This window comes from Scylla paramamosain, chromosome 32, assembly GCF_035594125.1.
Source record: "Scylla paramamosain isolate STU-SP2022 chromosome 32, ASM3559412v1, whole genome shotgun sequence".
NCBI classification, from domain to species: Eukaryota; Metazoa; Arthropoda; class Malacostraca; order Decapoda; family Portunidae; genus Scylla; species Scylla paramamosain.
Window position 1 is genome coordinate 1145466 of NC_087182.1, and position 17492 is coordinate 1162957.

Here is a 17492-nt window from a genome sequence, read left to right on the forward strand (position 1 = left end):
CAGTGGTGTTCCTCAGGGTTCTGTCCTGTCACCCACTCTCTTCTTATTATTCATTAATGATCTTCTAAACCAAACTTCTTGTCCTATCCACTCCTATGCTGATGATACCACCCTGCACTTTTCCATGTCTTTTCAAAGACGTCCAACCCTTCAGGAGATAAACATATCACGCAGGGAACCCACAGAACGCTTGACTTCTGATCTTTCTAAAATTTCTGATTGGGGCAAAGCAAACTTGGTATTGTTCAATGCCTCAAAAACTCAATTCCTCCATCTATCAACTCGACACAACCTTCCAGACAACTATCCCTCTTCTTCAATGACACTCAACTGTCACCCTCTTCTACACTGAACATCCTCGGTCTGTCCTTTACTTATAATCTGAACTGGAAACTTCACATCTCATCTCTAGCTAAAACAGCTTCTATGAAGTTAGGTGTTCTGAGACGTCTCCGCCAGTTTTTCTCACCCCCCCATCTGCTAACTCTGTACAAGGTTCCTTATACGTCCATGTATGGAGTATGCTTCACATGTCTGGGGGGGTTCCACTCATACTGCTCTTCTAAACAGGGTGGAATCAAGAGCTTTTCGTCTCATTAACTCCTCTCCTCTAACTGACTGTCTTCAGCCTCTCTCTCACCGCCGCAATGTTGCATATTTAGCTGTCTTCTACCGCTATTTTCATACTAACTGCTCTTCTGATCTTGCTAACTGCATGCCTCCCCTCCTTCCGCGGCCTCGCTGCACAAGACTTTCTTCTTTCTCTCACCCCTATTCTGTCCACCTCTCTAACGCAAGAGTTAACCAGTATTCTCAATCATTCATCCCTTTCTCTGGTAAACTCTGGAACTCCCTGCCTGCTTCTGTATTTCCACCTTCCTATGACTTGAATTCCTTCAAGAGGGAGGTTTCAAGACACTTATTCATCAATTTTTGACCACTGCTTTGACCCTTTTGTGGGACTGGCATTTCAGTGGGCATATTTTTTTTTTATTGAATTTTTGTTGCCCTTGGCCAGTGTCCTTCCTACATAAGAAAAAAAAAAGGCTCTAGTTGAAGTTACATGGGTTTTCAAGAGTATTTTTATGGTTTTAGAGACAGGTTGACAATATTTCCACATTGTTAACGAGAGAAACACTCTTGAGAACCCAGCTGATTATATATCTTTGTGGTCTTTGAAGATAGTCGTGGTGAGAGAGTATAGTATTTGAGAATAAGGACCACAAAACAAACTTGATATTATAACAAATCTATAAGCAATAAATTAATTCGCTACTGGATAAACACCCTAATGAAATAGAACACCAATGAATACCGTCGTAAAATACCGTCCTAAAACTGATAAAACACCGCCGCCATTGGTACAAAAGCAGGGATGGGCCACAGAGAAAAAACAACTTTTAATCATAGAAATCACATAAATAAATAATATAGGCCGTGAGATTACCATGCAGACCCTGAAAATAGAGCAATCCCTCTCCTTAGGCAGTACAGGGAGTGTATGAGTGTGTATGTATGGAAAGCCAGCATTTAACCATAAAACATATAAAACCAACAAAATGAACATAGGCCATAAAACAACTCTATAGACCGTGAAAAAATAGCAATTCATTCCCTTAGATAGTCCAGGTGAATGTGTGAGCGAATGTGTAAGTGTGAGAGCGAGTGAGTGTGTGTCTGTCTGTGTCTGTGTGTGTGTGTCGTCTGTCAAACGCAGAGACGCGCTGGCCGCCTCACTCTCCCTCTCTTGTAATCGCCTCAACCATGGCTTTCCTATCACCACTTTAGCAGGTGCAGTACACTCGTGACTTAACCTTCCTATTACAGGTGGATAGAGTGCGAGAAAGACCCCAGAAGTGACCAAGCCGGTGAGATAAGAGATCCCTAATCTCATTGCCAAGGTGACCAGACTCGTGTTGGCTGGCTTACACCTGACCACCACTGACCAGTGACTAAGATATACCTTTCTTCCGCGGTCTTGGGAATGCTTGGGGTTCTAAAATCATGTTTATTATGTGTAGTTAGCCTGCCTTGGGTGTCTGGGATAGTATAAGGACCAAGATAGACTGATAAAAGGCTCCCATACATGTCTTCGTTTTTTAAATCCAATGAGGAACTTAGATAAGCTTATTCCAGAGCAACAGAGATGCGTGGGAGTCTAAGATCATGTTAATTGTGTCTATCTAGTCTGTCTTTGGTGTTTGGGACTGGGTGAGGACTAGGGTGGACTGACAGAAGACTGAGAGAAGACTCTCATACATGTCCTTGATGCTTGAATCCAATGATACATAGATAAGCTTATTCAAGGTACCTAGGAATGCCCATAATGGATATAAGGATGGGGTATGTTTTTTTATGTGCTTCTAACTTGAATTGTATCTGTGTGAGGATGTAAGTGATTAGACAGGAAGGCACCAGACTGATAGACTTGTCCTTGATACTGACCTAGCTCATATCTGTACTTTTTCCTGGTTACTCTTTCGCTCAAATATGCCTATTATTAATGAAGATACAGCTGTAGTTTGACACTAGACCTGCTTCTCTTTCCTGGTGCATAACAAGTTGTGGAGTCTGGTTTTAAGGTGAGGGAAGCCAGTGCTTGGTAACCTTAACTCAGGGGACTTCGCCACTTCCTGGACTGCCTCTTAAGTTAGTCCAGCTGCAGTGTGTCCATCTCTTGGCCTTGTAAAAGTGAGGAAGTCTTCAGGATTTGATAGAATAAGTGAACCTGCACTGGTAGACTGAAGCTGTGTCATAATGGGATTGATCAAGTATTGGTTAGATGTTTACTAACCTGGTTTACTCACCTGGTTTGCTACCTTGTTCATCTGGCTGGTCTAGCAAGTAAAGAAAATTGCATTTGAAATACTGTGGAAGCTCAAGTGTGCAGGTACATATTCTAGTTGATAATTGATTGTTGTAGGAGTTGATGTCCAAGGTGTCCTGGAGTGCAAGGAAACATGATTGTAGAAGGCTGCTGTGTATTAAATGTAAAAATGCTGTACAGATATGTAGAGCAGTAGCAAACAGCTGCCACGCCCGCCTCTAAGGTTGGGCGGACTAGGACTTGCATGAGACTGTCCGCAAGGCTGGCAGTCAGGTCAGGGTGGTGTCAGGTCATGCTGGTGGTCAGGTCAGGGTGGTGTCAGATCATGCTGGTGGTCAGATCAGGATGGTGTCAGGTCATGCTGGCATACGGGTCAGGGTGATATCTGGTCATGCCAGCGCTGGGGGAGTGGGAATGGACACTGTGGGGTGGTGTCCAAACTGCAACATACACTAGTTTCTTGGAGTATATGTTAATGGTTTGGTAGAGTGAAGGACTGAGTTGTATACTTTGCTCATAACCAGTAGCAGTAGGGTGTATAAATGTAGTGAACTTCAGTCCACAACTTCCTCACATCACTGATGGAACATCCTGCTTATTAACACTGTCTGGAGTAAGCCAGAGATAGCCCCAGCCAACAGTCTTCAAAATTTGTTACTGTTAATGGTGCATTGTGGTGGTCTGGGAGGCTGATGAAGCTAAGAGTGTAAACAATGTGTGTGTAATAATAATAATAATAATAATAATAATAATAATAATAATAATAATAATAATAATAAACGGTTTATTATTCAGGCAGTTAACAAACTGAAAATGTACATAGGGGGTGGGGAAAAACTTAACATTAATTCTAAAGGTAAGTCTAATCTAGGAGGGAAATACTATTGGTTGATGGCTCGCACCATGGTGGGAATCGCACTGAGTCTGTACCGGTCTGTGCACGGCGCCTTTAGGGGCGTTATCTTGTTGTGGTGTCTGGTGGCACGGACCGGGCGAGGTGCGTCAGGCGGCAGCATGTTTCTGAGACGTGGATGATGCAGTAGTCCCCTTCCAAACTTTTCCAGAACCTCTGTGTGTGTGTGTGTGTGTTTGTGTGTGTGTGTGTGTGTGTGTGTGTGTGTGTGTGTGTGTGTGTGTGTGTGTGTGTGTGTGATGCTTTGTCTGGGCCATCCCATGTGGGATTGCAGCCTGGTATATAGATAGATAGACTATTAGTTTCTGATAGGTAAGGCTAGGATAAGAAGTGCTCTAAATGGTGAGGTCTAAAGCATTAGGGTGATCATACCTGTGTGATGTGTATTGTGCAAAATTGTAGGAGTATCTCAACAAATTTGGGCTCTTTTAGAAATAAGTATGTACACACAGCTCACATTTTAGAGAACATGGATTCAAAGACTGGAGTGGACTGAAGGAGGCTTGTTTTCTGCTCTGTCATCCCATTGCTAGGATGTCCCAAGCTGGTGTGTCATGTTTGACTTATCCTAACCACTGGGGAAGGCATGTACCCTGCAGTGTAGACTTCCCTTGATTTCTTACTTTGATGAGGGACTTCTTTTCCTTGTCACTCACTGTTGGATCTTCCTACCATCAGAATGTTAGAGAATATCAGAAAAAGCTGCTGAAGTGGTTGACTGATGGTGGTAATAAAGGATATGTATTTGTAAGTGAAATCTTATGTGTATATTTGGTCTTTCACAGGAGCCAGCCCTTTCCTTACAATCTAACACCAGATCTGCAACAGCAATGGTGAGTGAGTGTAACATTTTGTCCTGCTCTAATCTCAGTCACATAATAGAAATTTTGTATTTTTGCATATTGATAAGTAATCTGATGTACCAGTTTGCCTTCAAAATCAGAACTGTAGAAGTATCCTTGAAAATACAAAGATCTAAAGCATCGTAATTATTGAATGCAACAACTGTGTTTACATTCACATTTTATAACCAGTGCTGATAATCGTTCCAGTCCTCAGTATCTCTCAGTGTTGATCTTGACACATCATCACCAGAGTTGCACTTGGTTAACTTCTTTTGTACCTGTTACTTGTGTTTCTTGTTTATCTGGTCCCACCCTCCTAAAGCTCTCTGCAAGACCCACTTATCTTATTTTTTCATCACCTCTTCTCCTTTCAGCTGCTTCCATTAGGGATTGCCTCTGTGGATCATAAACTCAGTCTTCTGCACCTTCTTCTGTCACACCCACCACTTGCATATCTTCTTTCACTGTATTCATAAATCTCTTTGGTCTTCCTCTCTTCCTCCTGCTGGATAGTTCCATCTCCAGCATCCTCCTTCCCACATGTCTCATCCCTTCTGACATGCTTGAACCATCTTGCCTTGTTCCCAAACCAACATATGCGTGTTGTCGTACATCTTATTTTTCATCGTTGATTTGCGTAATTATCCAACAATGGAAGTTATTAAAAATTTCATGCATGGTGCTGCAGCGACTAAGGTAATATGGCACCTAACCTGTCCTCTTCCACCAGGCCACTGACCAGGCCTCGCTGATGGCTCTTGAAGGGCTGATGACTGAGTTCTTCGGCCTGGGCACAAGCAACAGTCGGAAACATGACATTGAGACCATCCTGGGGAACTTTGGGCAGCAACGAGGGGCATGGAAGCAGTGCCTCTATTACCTCGCCCACACACAGAACTCTTATGTCTCCATGTACTGTCTCACCACCTTAGAGGTAACAATACTCTACCTATGATACTTTCACACCTTTTCTTCTTATGCAAGAATTCCAGATTTGTGACTTGTATTGATTTTAAGATACATGAATTATTAGAGTTACACATGCTTGGTTGGAAGGTATCTCTTGCATAAATGATGAATGTTATGTATTTACATTAGCAAGAATCTGTTTACAGCTCTATGTCAATGCATATTTTGGTCCTAGAAGATATTTTCATCTGCAGGCAATAATCAATAGCTATAATTCTTCTCAGTTCTCTATTTTGATGGTTCACTTAAATCCTTTTGTTGATTTTGATCTTACATGAAGTTATTGAGGTGTGTCTTTCCCCTTCAGAACATCATTAACAAACAGTGGGTTGGACTCATGCCAGAGGAGAGGACAGAGATCCGGTCGACTCTGTACAGGTTCGTGCTGGAGAATCACAAGGTGGCACCATACTACATCCGCAACAAGCTGGTCAAGTTGGTGGTGGACATTGCCCGCCTCTCCTGGCCACACTTCTACCCAGACTTTTTCACTAATGTCTTGTCTGTGAGTATTACATGGCTGCACCAGTCAAGCTAAAGAGTATCTGGAAAAAGCTAAAATCTGACAGAACCCTTGAGTCTGTGTTATATTAAAGTAACAAGAGGAATTTATTGGTTTGTCACATTTTTTGCTCTAGGCAGAAAAGCATAGATGATGTGTGTTCTAAGCAAAGCCTTCAGTGGCATCACATTCTGAGGTAGGTTATATTACTTGATTCCCTCCTTGCAGCTTTCCCGAAGCCCAGACACGGTGGTGCTGTGCATTGTGTTTCTGCAGACCATCAGTGAAGAGCTTGCATGTCCCCGAGAGGAGCTGTCATATTCCCGCAGGACTGAGTTGAGGCGTCTTCTGTCCCAGCAGGTTCCTACCATGCTCACTCTCCTCTCAGGTAAATACTGCTAACATCAATAACTTAGCTGTGTGGATATACCGTAACAGAAGGCTGTCTGGGAAGTGAAATGCTTCAGTGCCAGCAGTGACATGTGAGTGTTTCTCTAACTCATATCTCCCTCAGTCCATAAGCTTTCTTGTGGGATATTGAAGTTTATAATGCTAAGAAGTGGAGCCTAAATCATAGTCACTTTTTAGATACATTTTATTCTGATTTTATTCATGTTGTTGTCTTCCAGGTCTACTAGAAGGTGTTGTGGAAAAACATAAGAATGCAGTGACAGCCACTCCTCCACCCTCACCCACTCATTCCCACAGTCACTCACCCAGTCGGTCAGGCCTCTCGTCCTCTCCAATACAGACAGGTGAGTGCCTCTGGTACTGTGGAGTACTTTCCTGACATGTGGAGGGCAGAAGTCTCCTGTTTGACATTAAAAGGTAGCTGAAATAGATGATCAAATTCTTTAAACTTGGAGAACTAGTAGAGATAGACATTTAAAAAGAATGTTGGTCATTGCTGAGAGGAATTCTGTGGAAGGGTGATGGTAGATTTGTCTTGTTGGGATACTGTGGGCAGATTTTTTGCAGAAGTTGGGGTGGGGTACTGCAAGAGTGAAGCAAACAAACAGTAGCATCCTACATCACACACCTCTTCTCTATCCCACTCTCATCACCCTCACATCCTCAATACTTGGAGAACTATGAGGAGATTGACATTTAGAGAGACTAGACCATTGCTGAGAGAAATTCTGTGGAAGAGAGATGGTAGAATTGCATTTTTATTTGCAAAGACTGTGGACATAATATTTAAGGATGCTTATATTACAGGGAGCCTCTTGAGCAACATGTTTCACTCCCTGGAGAGCGGTCCCACTGTGCGCATGGGGTGGGTGCTGCCTCCCCTCGACCCTGAGAGTGAAACAATAGCTTCCTTGGCTCTCAACTGCCTCACACATCTCTTCTCCTGGATCCCCCTCTCATCTCTCATCACCCCTCACCTCCTCAACACCATCTTCCTCTTTGCCTCACTAGGAGCAGACCCCCAGGTGAGTATAGCAAGGAGTGGAAGTACGCAGGTAGTTATTTTCTCTTTTTGTAATGTAGTACAGTGGGCCACAAGACTCCACTTCCACTGGGGCTGTCAGGGCTAAGAGTGATGTGTGTATGAGCGTATGGTGCTTCATCGGGGCTGTCCTGTGTGGAATTGCTAGTCTGTATTGATAGATAGACTGTCTTTCGCAGATTCATTCATAAGTATAACTGGCCATAGCAGAGCACTGTAAGGATTATTATCGGTCTCCTGATTTCAGTCACAAATTTGTTGAGAGATGTGAGTAATATTTGAGCCCTCAGAAGTTGTGAATTCTTTCAAAAAGTATGAGCATGACAGATTTTAATTATTCCTGCTTTGTTTCATATAACCCTGTATGGGTTAAAGCCTTCTTCCTTATTTATGAAACTGTTAGATAATTGATTATTTTGTTTTTAAAATTTTTTTGTGTAAGAGGGGCATTTGCTTGGGGCAATACAAAGGGAGTACAAAAAAAGGCCCACTGAGATGCTAGTCCCTAAAGAGAATAGTAAAATGATTATCCAGAGTTGGAGGATAAGTGTCTTGAAAGAGTTTATTATATGAAGGGGAAATACTGAAGCAGGCAGGGAGTTCCAGAGTTTACCAGAAAAGGGATGAAAGACTGATAATACTGGCTAACTCTTGCCTAAGAGAGGTGAGATCATCATCATCATCATCATCATCATCATCATCATTTTTGTTTAATGTCCGCATTTTCCCATTAGGGTGGGGTTGGATGGGCGATGACTGCTTTCCACAACCGGCGATCTTGTGCCATATGTTCTTCTATTCCCAACAAATTCATATCCTCTGTCACACTTCCACCACTTTTTTCTTTGGCCTTCCCACCGGCTGTTGGTCTCTAATGCTCACCTCCACCTTGCTCAACACCCCTCCCTCCACCCTTCTCACGTATCTGAACCATCTCAGTCTTCTCCTCAGCTCAACAGAAAGGTCTTCAACTCCATTAATATGTTAGTGCTAAAAGTTATCCCATTCTTTCTTGCCTGAGCACCACAACCACTAAAAATTACACATCCTTCTTTGCCTTGACAGCACAACCGCCACCATAATGGTCTGGTGGAGAAGAACTGTGTGTCTGGAGAGTCCCTTGGCGTGCTGGCCATGGGTGCCATCAATGAAATCATGAGCAAGAACTGCGTCCCCCATGACTTTGAAGACTTCCTGTTGCAGATGTTCCGTAACACCTTCCAACTTTTGCAGCGGCTGGTGAGGGAGGAGCCCAATACCACCTCCCGCCTGCAGCTCCTTGATCCCAGGTGTGGCTTTAGGTCATATTCTAAAACATTTTTTATAGGTTTACTTTCCCCATTGCTGTGATAACTTTTACTGCTTTTCTCAACCAGTCCTGCATTTTTCTCAGTCTTGCCTTCCTTGCTCCAACAGCTACATTGACAAGTTCTCTGAATTCTTGAGGTTGTTTGTCAGTGTTCATCTGCGGAGGTTTGAGAACAACTCTCAGTTCCCAGTGCTGGAATTCCTTGCATTGTTGTTCCGCTACACATTCCGCCAGCACTGTGTGGAGGCGTACTTCAACTGCCTGGATGTGTGGAGCATTTTCCTGGACCACCTTTCGGCCAAGGCTCAAGGCTCACAGGAGCGTGCAGGAATCACCAGGTGGGTGGATAATGTGGCTTGTAATAGGACAAGTGGATCAGGGGATGCTGACAGTGTAGGAAATCACCAGGTGGGCAGATCACATGCTTATAATAAATGGACAAGTGGACCAGGGGATGTGAACTGTGAGGGAGTGATACATGTTAGCTGTGAGAGTGTGGCAATATAGAAGGATGGCTTTAGCAGTAAAACTCTGAAATGTGTGTTGTAATCTTGTGCTATTTCATCCCCCCATCATTCCACTCTTTCCAGATACACAGATGCCTTGATATCACTGGCAAGAGGAATACTGCACAAAATACAGCTTCGGCACAACCAGGTGAGTGTAGTGAGAGGTTTGCATCATTGAAGAGCAAGCAGATGTTTAAATTTCATGCATATTAACATAGAAATTTAAGTTCAGAAAATGTGATGGGCCTTGTGAAGGTACAGTAGACTATTGAAGTGAAGCCCCAGTTTCTTATATAGCATTGAGGAATTATCATATTTCTTTCCTGTGTGTAATTAGAAACCGTCCCTTCCCAGAAGGGGCTGACAGGTCTAAGAATGTGAATGGAGTATATCAGTGTGTGGTGCCTTGTCTGGGCCATCCTGTGTGGGGCTGCTGGCCTGGAATATAGATAAATAGATGTAACTAGAGGACAGAACTTTAGGAATCTGTATGAATTTGTAGAAGGGAAATTTGTAGAAGTCTTGTGCTGCCTAGCTGGATGTCAGTCTGATAGGTAGATAGATATGTAGTCTGATACACTATTGTATTGAAAAAGCAGTATCTTGTTTCACCTCAGATTTCCACTGAATGTATGAACCAGTACCCTTGCATTCATTATAACTCATTGTATTTTGTGTCTCCAGGCAGAGTTGGAGGAGCTTGACCATGAGATACGGGAGGAGATCTTGGAGAACAACAATGCCTACTATGGGGAGCTGGGTGATGGGGAGGATGTGTCTGAGTGGCACTCATTCTTCACCAAGAACCTTGAGCTAGTGGCCAAGATTGCTGAGCTGCTGCCAGATGAGATCTTCAGCTTGGTGGTATGCTCACCCATCAGATTGTTTTGGCTGCCTTGATGTGGATGCTGGCATGATATGTTAATTAATAGATAAAAATGAATGGCCAACAGTAACTGTGTCCCTCTCTCTTACAGTATGAGCCTTGGAATGATGCCACAAAGATCTACCTCAGCCTACAGTCCAACATGGTAGAGCAAGACGGGCGGCGGAGACTCAACATTTCCGCAGAACATGAGTGTCCTCGCCTCCATTGCCTCCTTCGTGATCTGTCTTCTCTCCTGCAGGCCATTGGCAGACTCTCCACCCTCTTCCTGGGGGAGGAACTGCCAAAGCGATCCACCACAGCTGTCCAGGTCATTGACAAGTAAGTCACTCTTGTTTATTTTGTATTTCACATTAATCTTTTGTCACACTTTCTCTATATGTTCAACTATTTCAATGGCATTTAGTGTATTGATCTTTTGACCTAAACACACTACCTTCAGGAGGACTGTTGCAATATTTAAGGGAAGAGTGATGTGCAGTTGTATAGGGGCAGGAACCCACTTGAGGAACTTACAAAGATTGGGCATCCAGTTAAATAAGGTGATACTGACAGAAACACTACTTGTTGCCTGTTCTTACTTCACCTGTAACTCATTTCTTTTGCAGACTGGTTCAGATGGCCAACTACAGCACAGGACTGAAACTGTTTGAGGTTCAGACAGCAGTGGAAGTCCTCCATTCAGACTTTGTAGAAGTGTAAGTGTAGTTCCTTGTTGTAATAACTTTAAGGGATTTTTTTCTATTTGTAGTGAATGCAGTATTTATTTATCACAACAGTGTTTGTCCATACCACATTTTGTTTTGTAATTTTGCTGGATGCCAATACCACTTTGTGTCTCCAGCCATGCACAAGTGTTATCCTCCCTGAGGGCCTGGGTGCACTGGCTTTCCCAGCTGTATGGCCAGCAGTTTGTGCAGGTGTTTCCTGGAGGCACCCAGACTCACCAGCATCAGGACACCTGCCACACCATCAATAAGCAGATGTTGGTTGCTGCCACCAGCATCTTGAATATTGGGGTGAGTATGATGCAAGAAAGTGAAAGAGCATCATCTATGTAGTGTTGCTCCCTGGAACTCATTAAGAAGAATTCACAGAAAGATAAAAAAAAAAAAAAAAAAAAACTGCATTGTAGCTGGAGATTTTTAAGAGCATTTTTGTGGTTATTAGATGTACTGAGAAAACAATAACTAGATATCAGTGAGTTACATGTATATTTTCAATGTTTCTGCTTGTAGGCTCCCCCTCTCATTGTGAACTGTGGAGTGCAGCTGCTGCTTTCCCTGTCTGTCATGGTGCGTTCACCTGTTGCCCTTGAGATGAATCAGGTCCAGTCTCTCTACGTCCAGGCTCCGTCTATCTCATCTGATCTCAAGGTTTGCTGGTGCCTAATGTCATGTTGCTGGTCATGAATGGGACATGTGGTATGGTGCAGGCCTGGGTGGTTAGTGCACCAATGAGTGAATTCTTTTGGTACATGAATGTCTGTATTTGTATGCGTGTGTTGTGTTGGAGTGAGTCACAGTGGGTATGGGATGTTGACAGGTGCGAGGGCTGATACTGCGTGCTCTGGTCAACTTCCTGCTGCTGCCGTGGCCAAGTTTTGTGGTGGATCACAAGCTGGACACACGCAAGCACCACCTCACCAACTTCATCAACTCCTTCACCTCAGACATCCGCAAGCTGGATGTGCAGCGCTTGGCGGATGATAAGAGCATGCAAGAGTCATGTGAGTACTTCCATTCTAGCAAGTGTGCACCTGAAGAGGCTGTTCTGATACAGGAACGTGTTCAGTAGATGACATAAGAGCATCAGGTAGGATTCACAGTCTCCAAACAACCTGATTACTATTCATGTACCATTATGTTTGAGGGATAAGTTCTCAAATTGATTAGTAGATGAATGGAGTGGACTCAGAAATCAGGTTGTTAGTGCTGAGTCATCAGGGAACTTTGAAAGAAGGTTAGACAAATTTATTCTTGGGGATGGGGATGATAGGTAGAAATAGGTATGTTTCATAGAGGGACTGCCACATTTGGAACTGATGGCTTTTTGCAGCTTCCTTTATTTTCCTATGTTCTTATGTTCTTCCAGTGGCCCCAAAGCTGTGTGACACCCTGTCCATCATCCAGTATCAGGTAGGGGAGCTGAACAACACAGACAAGGCCAGCAGGGAACTTTACTACCACTGTGTTCAAGATGTCATTCACCAAGCCATCCTCCTCTTTCCCATCTACGTCCAGCACACAAGTAAGTTAGAGGCTTCACATACAGCTCTTATACTTAATGCTATCAAGACTGGTGATAACTTTATCATGCAGTACCCTCTTGAGTTTCACACTTGCTTTCTTCTAAAGACATAACACTAAACTCAAGGATCGTGAGACTCATGTAGTGTGAAACTCATGAGGGTACTGTAGTCTTTGCCTTTCTTTTATGGCACTAAAACACCACATTTGATACTTTTATGGAACCAAAACACTACATTTGATACTTGTATGGCAGCAATACATCTGACCGTTGTTCCTCCCAGGTGTGTGTGAAGAGATCCTGGCGCTGATGGTGGTAGTGATGCAGGTGTTGCGAGTTCAGCTGGGGGCCGTCCGTGTGGAGGCAACCATTCAAACATTCCTCGATGTGTTCACCACCCGCCACCACCTCCAGCTGGCCATTACCACTGACAACCCAGCTGCTGTCAGGGTGGTTGACAAGTAAGGCTTTCTCACTGTTCTCTTACTCTTCACTTTGTACATTGGAGCCTTAGTTCATGAATAAATCAGTTCACAAACAGATTTTTTAGAACAATTTTTGCATTAATTCATGGATGATATTTTGATGTATGAACACATACACCCTGCAAACCCCCTCAGCCGGCAAGTATACGTTCAGCAGTGTTTTGGTGCACCTGCTGTGAACAGTGTTTGTCCAAGTGCTGTGTTCGTAAACATTACTTTTTGGATCTTTTTTACTTTAGCATCATCATAGCTACTAAAAAGTAAAAAGTAATAGTGGTAACAGAAAGTCTTAAGTGTAGTTCTGTGGAATTCAAGAAGGAAATAATAGCAAAATATGAGAATTGTGTTTTTGTTTCCAACATAGCCAGGCAGTACAACATGGAGAAATTGACTGTCTGTATGATCTTGAATAGTGCACTAATGTATATGTATGTATATGGTAACCCACCACCTGTTTCTTTCCATTTGATTAAGGATTAAGGTACGATGCACCAAATAGCAGTGAGGTGAAGTGCCTGACAGGGACTGCCATGTTTATGCCTGATGGCTTCTTGCAGCTTCCCTTATTTTTTTATGTTCTTATACATCATGAAAATCTAATGGCCTCCAGACTACTGTATGGTTCAGATATTTTGTAAATTGTACAAAAGGAAGAAAATTACTAAATTGATGAAAGAAATTTAATGTGGTACATCTTGATCATCTTAAGGGGAAATTTTGTATATTTCATGTCTCTTATTATTCTATCCATCCATTTTGCACAGGTTCCTCAAATTGCTGGAGCTGATAGTGAGTGAGCCTGGCCAGTCCTTCAAGCGGTTCATTCCCAACACCATCACGCTGTGCATGGACCACATCTATCCCATTGTCTCAGACCACAGCTCGCCAGAAGTCAAGAGCCCTCTGTTTGAGCTCCTGCGCTGTCTCCTTGAGCACAACTGGAAATATTTCTTCAAGTGAGTGCGTGGTCTTGTTACTGAGGATGTCAGGCACAACCCATTGGTAACATCATTGTTAAATTAGGAGCATGAATAGGCCTTGCATATGTACCTGGGGTTTTAGGGCCTTGGTCTTTGGTATAACCAGGATGCCTTGCAGTTTTCTCAACATGGACTCATAGGATTCAAGTCTCCAATCCACAGTGTAGGGGTGAGTCAACTTTCTCCACCCACAGGCCATCAATACACATCTCCTTGGGTGCTGGGAACTGGGACTCCATTGAGAATGAGGCTCAGTTCATCCAGATCATGCAGGCCTTTGGTCAGTCCTTCATGCAGCCAGACATTACCATTTTCAAGCACAATTTGGAAGCAATGGAATCACTCAATTCCAAATATAAGCTGTATCACAAGGTGAGATGTTTCATTTACTTTTACTGCTCACACATGACACACTTACCTTTGTATTTAGAATTGGGATTTATATATTTTGTACTCATTGACATCTCTCAAATTTTATAACTTTGTCATGGTATAATGTCATATGCACACTCAAGTGACCTGGAAGTGGTAATTTTTATAACATACTCTTGTATACCTCGTGACACCAAGGACACCAAGTGATTCCAAACACTTGCCTTACTCATGGTTGTCTCTTGTCACGGCAGGGTGTGTTCCGCAATTCCTTGCTGGTACACTTCATCACAGTGCTGCTGCAGGTGCTGGTCCACCGCTCCCAGGACCTGCTTCAGGAGGAGGTAGGCTCATCTTAACCCAAGCACATGTTCAAGACTCTTCAACACACCTTTTCCTCATAAAGCGTGTAGATAAAACTGATGGATTAATCCAAAGTAAAATCCAAATGCATTATCACCAAGGCTGTGCTCATGTACCAGCTAACTAGTTACTTAGAGAAAGGGAAAGGAGAGGAACTTGTATACCAATTAATTTGAGTTACCTTAACTGTCCAAGGTAGAATGATCTTGGTCATATACTTTTTTTGGCAAAAATTGCTTAACAGTTAACCTATTTCACATGAGTACTCCTTTCCTTTGTGCAAAATAGAAAAATAAAATCCAGAGGGAAGATTTTGCAGTATTAACTTATGAAATAATGTTACCCTACCTCATACACTCATAGTGTACCTGGTATCAAAAAAGTATGTGTTGTGAAGTATTTAGATGCATGAAATCAAGGGTATATCAAATTAAACATCTCCAGTAGGCTAGTGTGATAAGTTAGTGCATTCTTCAAGTGAGGGTAAGAAGTGTGTTTTGTGTTTCCTCAGATCACTATCACTGTATACAACATGGCAGCCGTGGACTTCAGTACCTACTTCGGAGCCTTTGTGCCACACTTCCTGCAGAACATGGACGGTCTTGACGCTGACCAGAGGACGGCGCTCAAGGCAAACTTCAAGACTGACACGGTGAGGCTTCCTTTCACTAGTATTGATAGAGTCAATTTCCTCAGTGATTTATCCCATTGGCTGTCAGTGTAAGGTAACCAGTGACACTGATGGTCCTGTTTGGGTTTGCAGGACTTGCCCACCTTCACCCAGAATGTCCAGCGTTTCATCAATGACCTCCGTTACTACCGCACCTGCAATGCCAGCCTTCCGCCAGGCACGGTCAAGTTATAGTACACTCCTGCTGTTCTGGAGTTCCACAGTACCCAAGAGCTACAGGAGTGCTTCCATGGACTCATGGGGTGCTTCATTGTATGTATGTATGCATGTGTATGATGGAGAGGTGAGTTTATTATAAGCAACACGTAATATTAGAGACAGTACGAATGTTTGCAGATAAAAATATTTTATTATAAGCATCAAATGTCCTAAGGGGTTACGTTGGCAACGATATTTATGTGTAGGATGTTAGGGACTTGAGCTGTAGGGTACACTATTCACTTGCTCCCATCTCATTCTTAAAGTATCAAATATTACAGTGTCACACCTCACACCTGGCTTCAAGAAAAGTTATATGTGCAATCATAAGTCCAGTCAGACATACTCTCTGCATTTTACCTGAGAACGTATATTGGTTTCCGTTCAGACCAGCAGCTTCTTGTACCTTTGTTGTGTTTTTTCATGCTTCTATTGTATATCCTTAAGTTAGTGTTGAGTTGCCTTGCTGAGCCCCAAGAACAGGTTGACTAAGAATCCACCGTTCCCTTACAGTCTGGGTACGGTGACTCTGTGATCGATGACCAATGTGATATGTATGTGCTTAAGCTTAGTGGACCAATGTACAGTTATGGTATGTGTCTGTGTGACTAGTGTGTGTCTCTGGAGCCCAGAGTTTAGTGTCTGCCAAACCTATTTGATACGGGTCAAAGGCAACCATTCACTCCATGCACCAAACTGTGAACCAGACACCAACTTAGAGGTGTCTGAAGTTCCCTGTTTTGTTCCAGAAAAAAAAAAAAAAACATTCTATCCATCTTTATCATTCCATTTAGATTTTATATTTTAAAAGTGTTGGTTAAACTCAAGTATAAGTGCCATGAAGTGTAGATTGACAGCAGGCTGGCGTCTTGAGCACCAAAGAGATGATTGTTTGTCACCAGCAGTGATGTGTTGAAGTGCATGACACAGCATAAGATTTGAGTGTAAAATTAGGATCAGTAAGGATGCATACATGTGTAAGGAGTACTGTCCCTATATTTGTGTGTGTGTGTGTGTGTGTGTGTGTGTGTGTGTGTGTGTGTGAGAGAGAGAGAGAGAGAGAGAGAGAGAGAGAGAGAGAGAGAGAGTGAGTGTGTGTGTATGTGTGTGTGAGAGAGAGAGAGAGAGAGAGAGAGAGAGAGAGAGAGAGAGAGAGAGAGAGAGAGAGAGAGAATGTGTGTGTGTGTGTGTGTGTGTGTGTGTGTGTGTGTGTGTGTGCATGTGCGCATTTGCATGCATGCATATGTGCAGGCATTTCCATTGGGCATTCCTGATGACCCCATCTCAGTCATATTCTTCTCTATGTATTTTAATCAATGCATTTGCAGTGTACATTCCAGAGTATGATATGTAGACATTCCTCTGCCACCCCTTTCCCTCCACCACAACCACGTGCCAATTCCCTATAAGTAAACATGTGACCCAGTCAACAAGCATCACACGCCAGTATACCAAGGAGCTGGAGGGTGGACAGACATGTGCTAGTGAGGCTCGTTACTTTAGCCCACTAGTGGATCACACTCTTGAAACATTTGTATATGCTGATCTAATTTCCAGTGTTTGTACACTGCTGTTAGGTATTTTTTTCAGACTGTGTCTGAAATTATAATCTTAGATATTTATCACCATTCCTGTATGGCCAGCAAGCTTTGTGGTATAGCTTATATTCATTGTGGTAGGATGTTCCTTGGTCTTGTAAGTTTTGGTATGGTTTTGAAAATTTTGTAACAAATTTGTAATATGGGAGCTAGAGTTAAGGCTCTCATGTATAGAAAATAAGGTCTTAATTTATTTTTTCCACAAATTTATTTTCATATTTTAAAAGTATTAGATTGGTATCTTTTGTACAAGTATCAATTACTTTGGCTTAATGCCATTCAAAAGTAGAATCCTCTTGAAAATTGTAATGAAAAATATTCTATGGGTTTGTGATTGGTTTT

At 42.8% G+C, this 17492-nt stretch overlaps 1 protein-coding gene across 1 annotated transcript; it reads left to right on the forward strand.

Annotated features, from left to right (window-relative positions):
* The first annotated feature begins 1650 nt into the window (after positions 1-1650).
* Positions 1651-17492, forward strand: LOC135088996 (exportin-6-like). Its single transcript, XM_063984113.1, has 23 exons — positions 1651-1791; positions 4526-4573; positions 5316-5519; positions 5862-6059; positions 6285-6444; positions 6686-6811; positions 7275-7492; positions 8575-8798; positions 8926-9156; positions 9409-9475; positions 10012-10191; positions 10305-10534; positions 10822-10911; positions 11058-11232; positions 11452-11589; positions 11759-11942; positions 12308-12463; positions 12747-12924; positions 13713-13904; positions 14123-14300; positions 14555-14644; positions 15175-15315; positions 15427-17492. The coding sequence occupies exons 2-23, from the start codon at positions 4571-4573 to the stop codon at positions 15526-15528; spliced, it is 3465 nt and encodes a 1154-aa protein (XP_063840183.1). The 5' UTR covers positions 1651-1791; positions 4526-4570; the 3' UTR covers positions 15529-17492.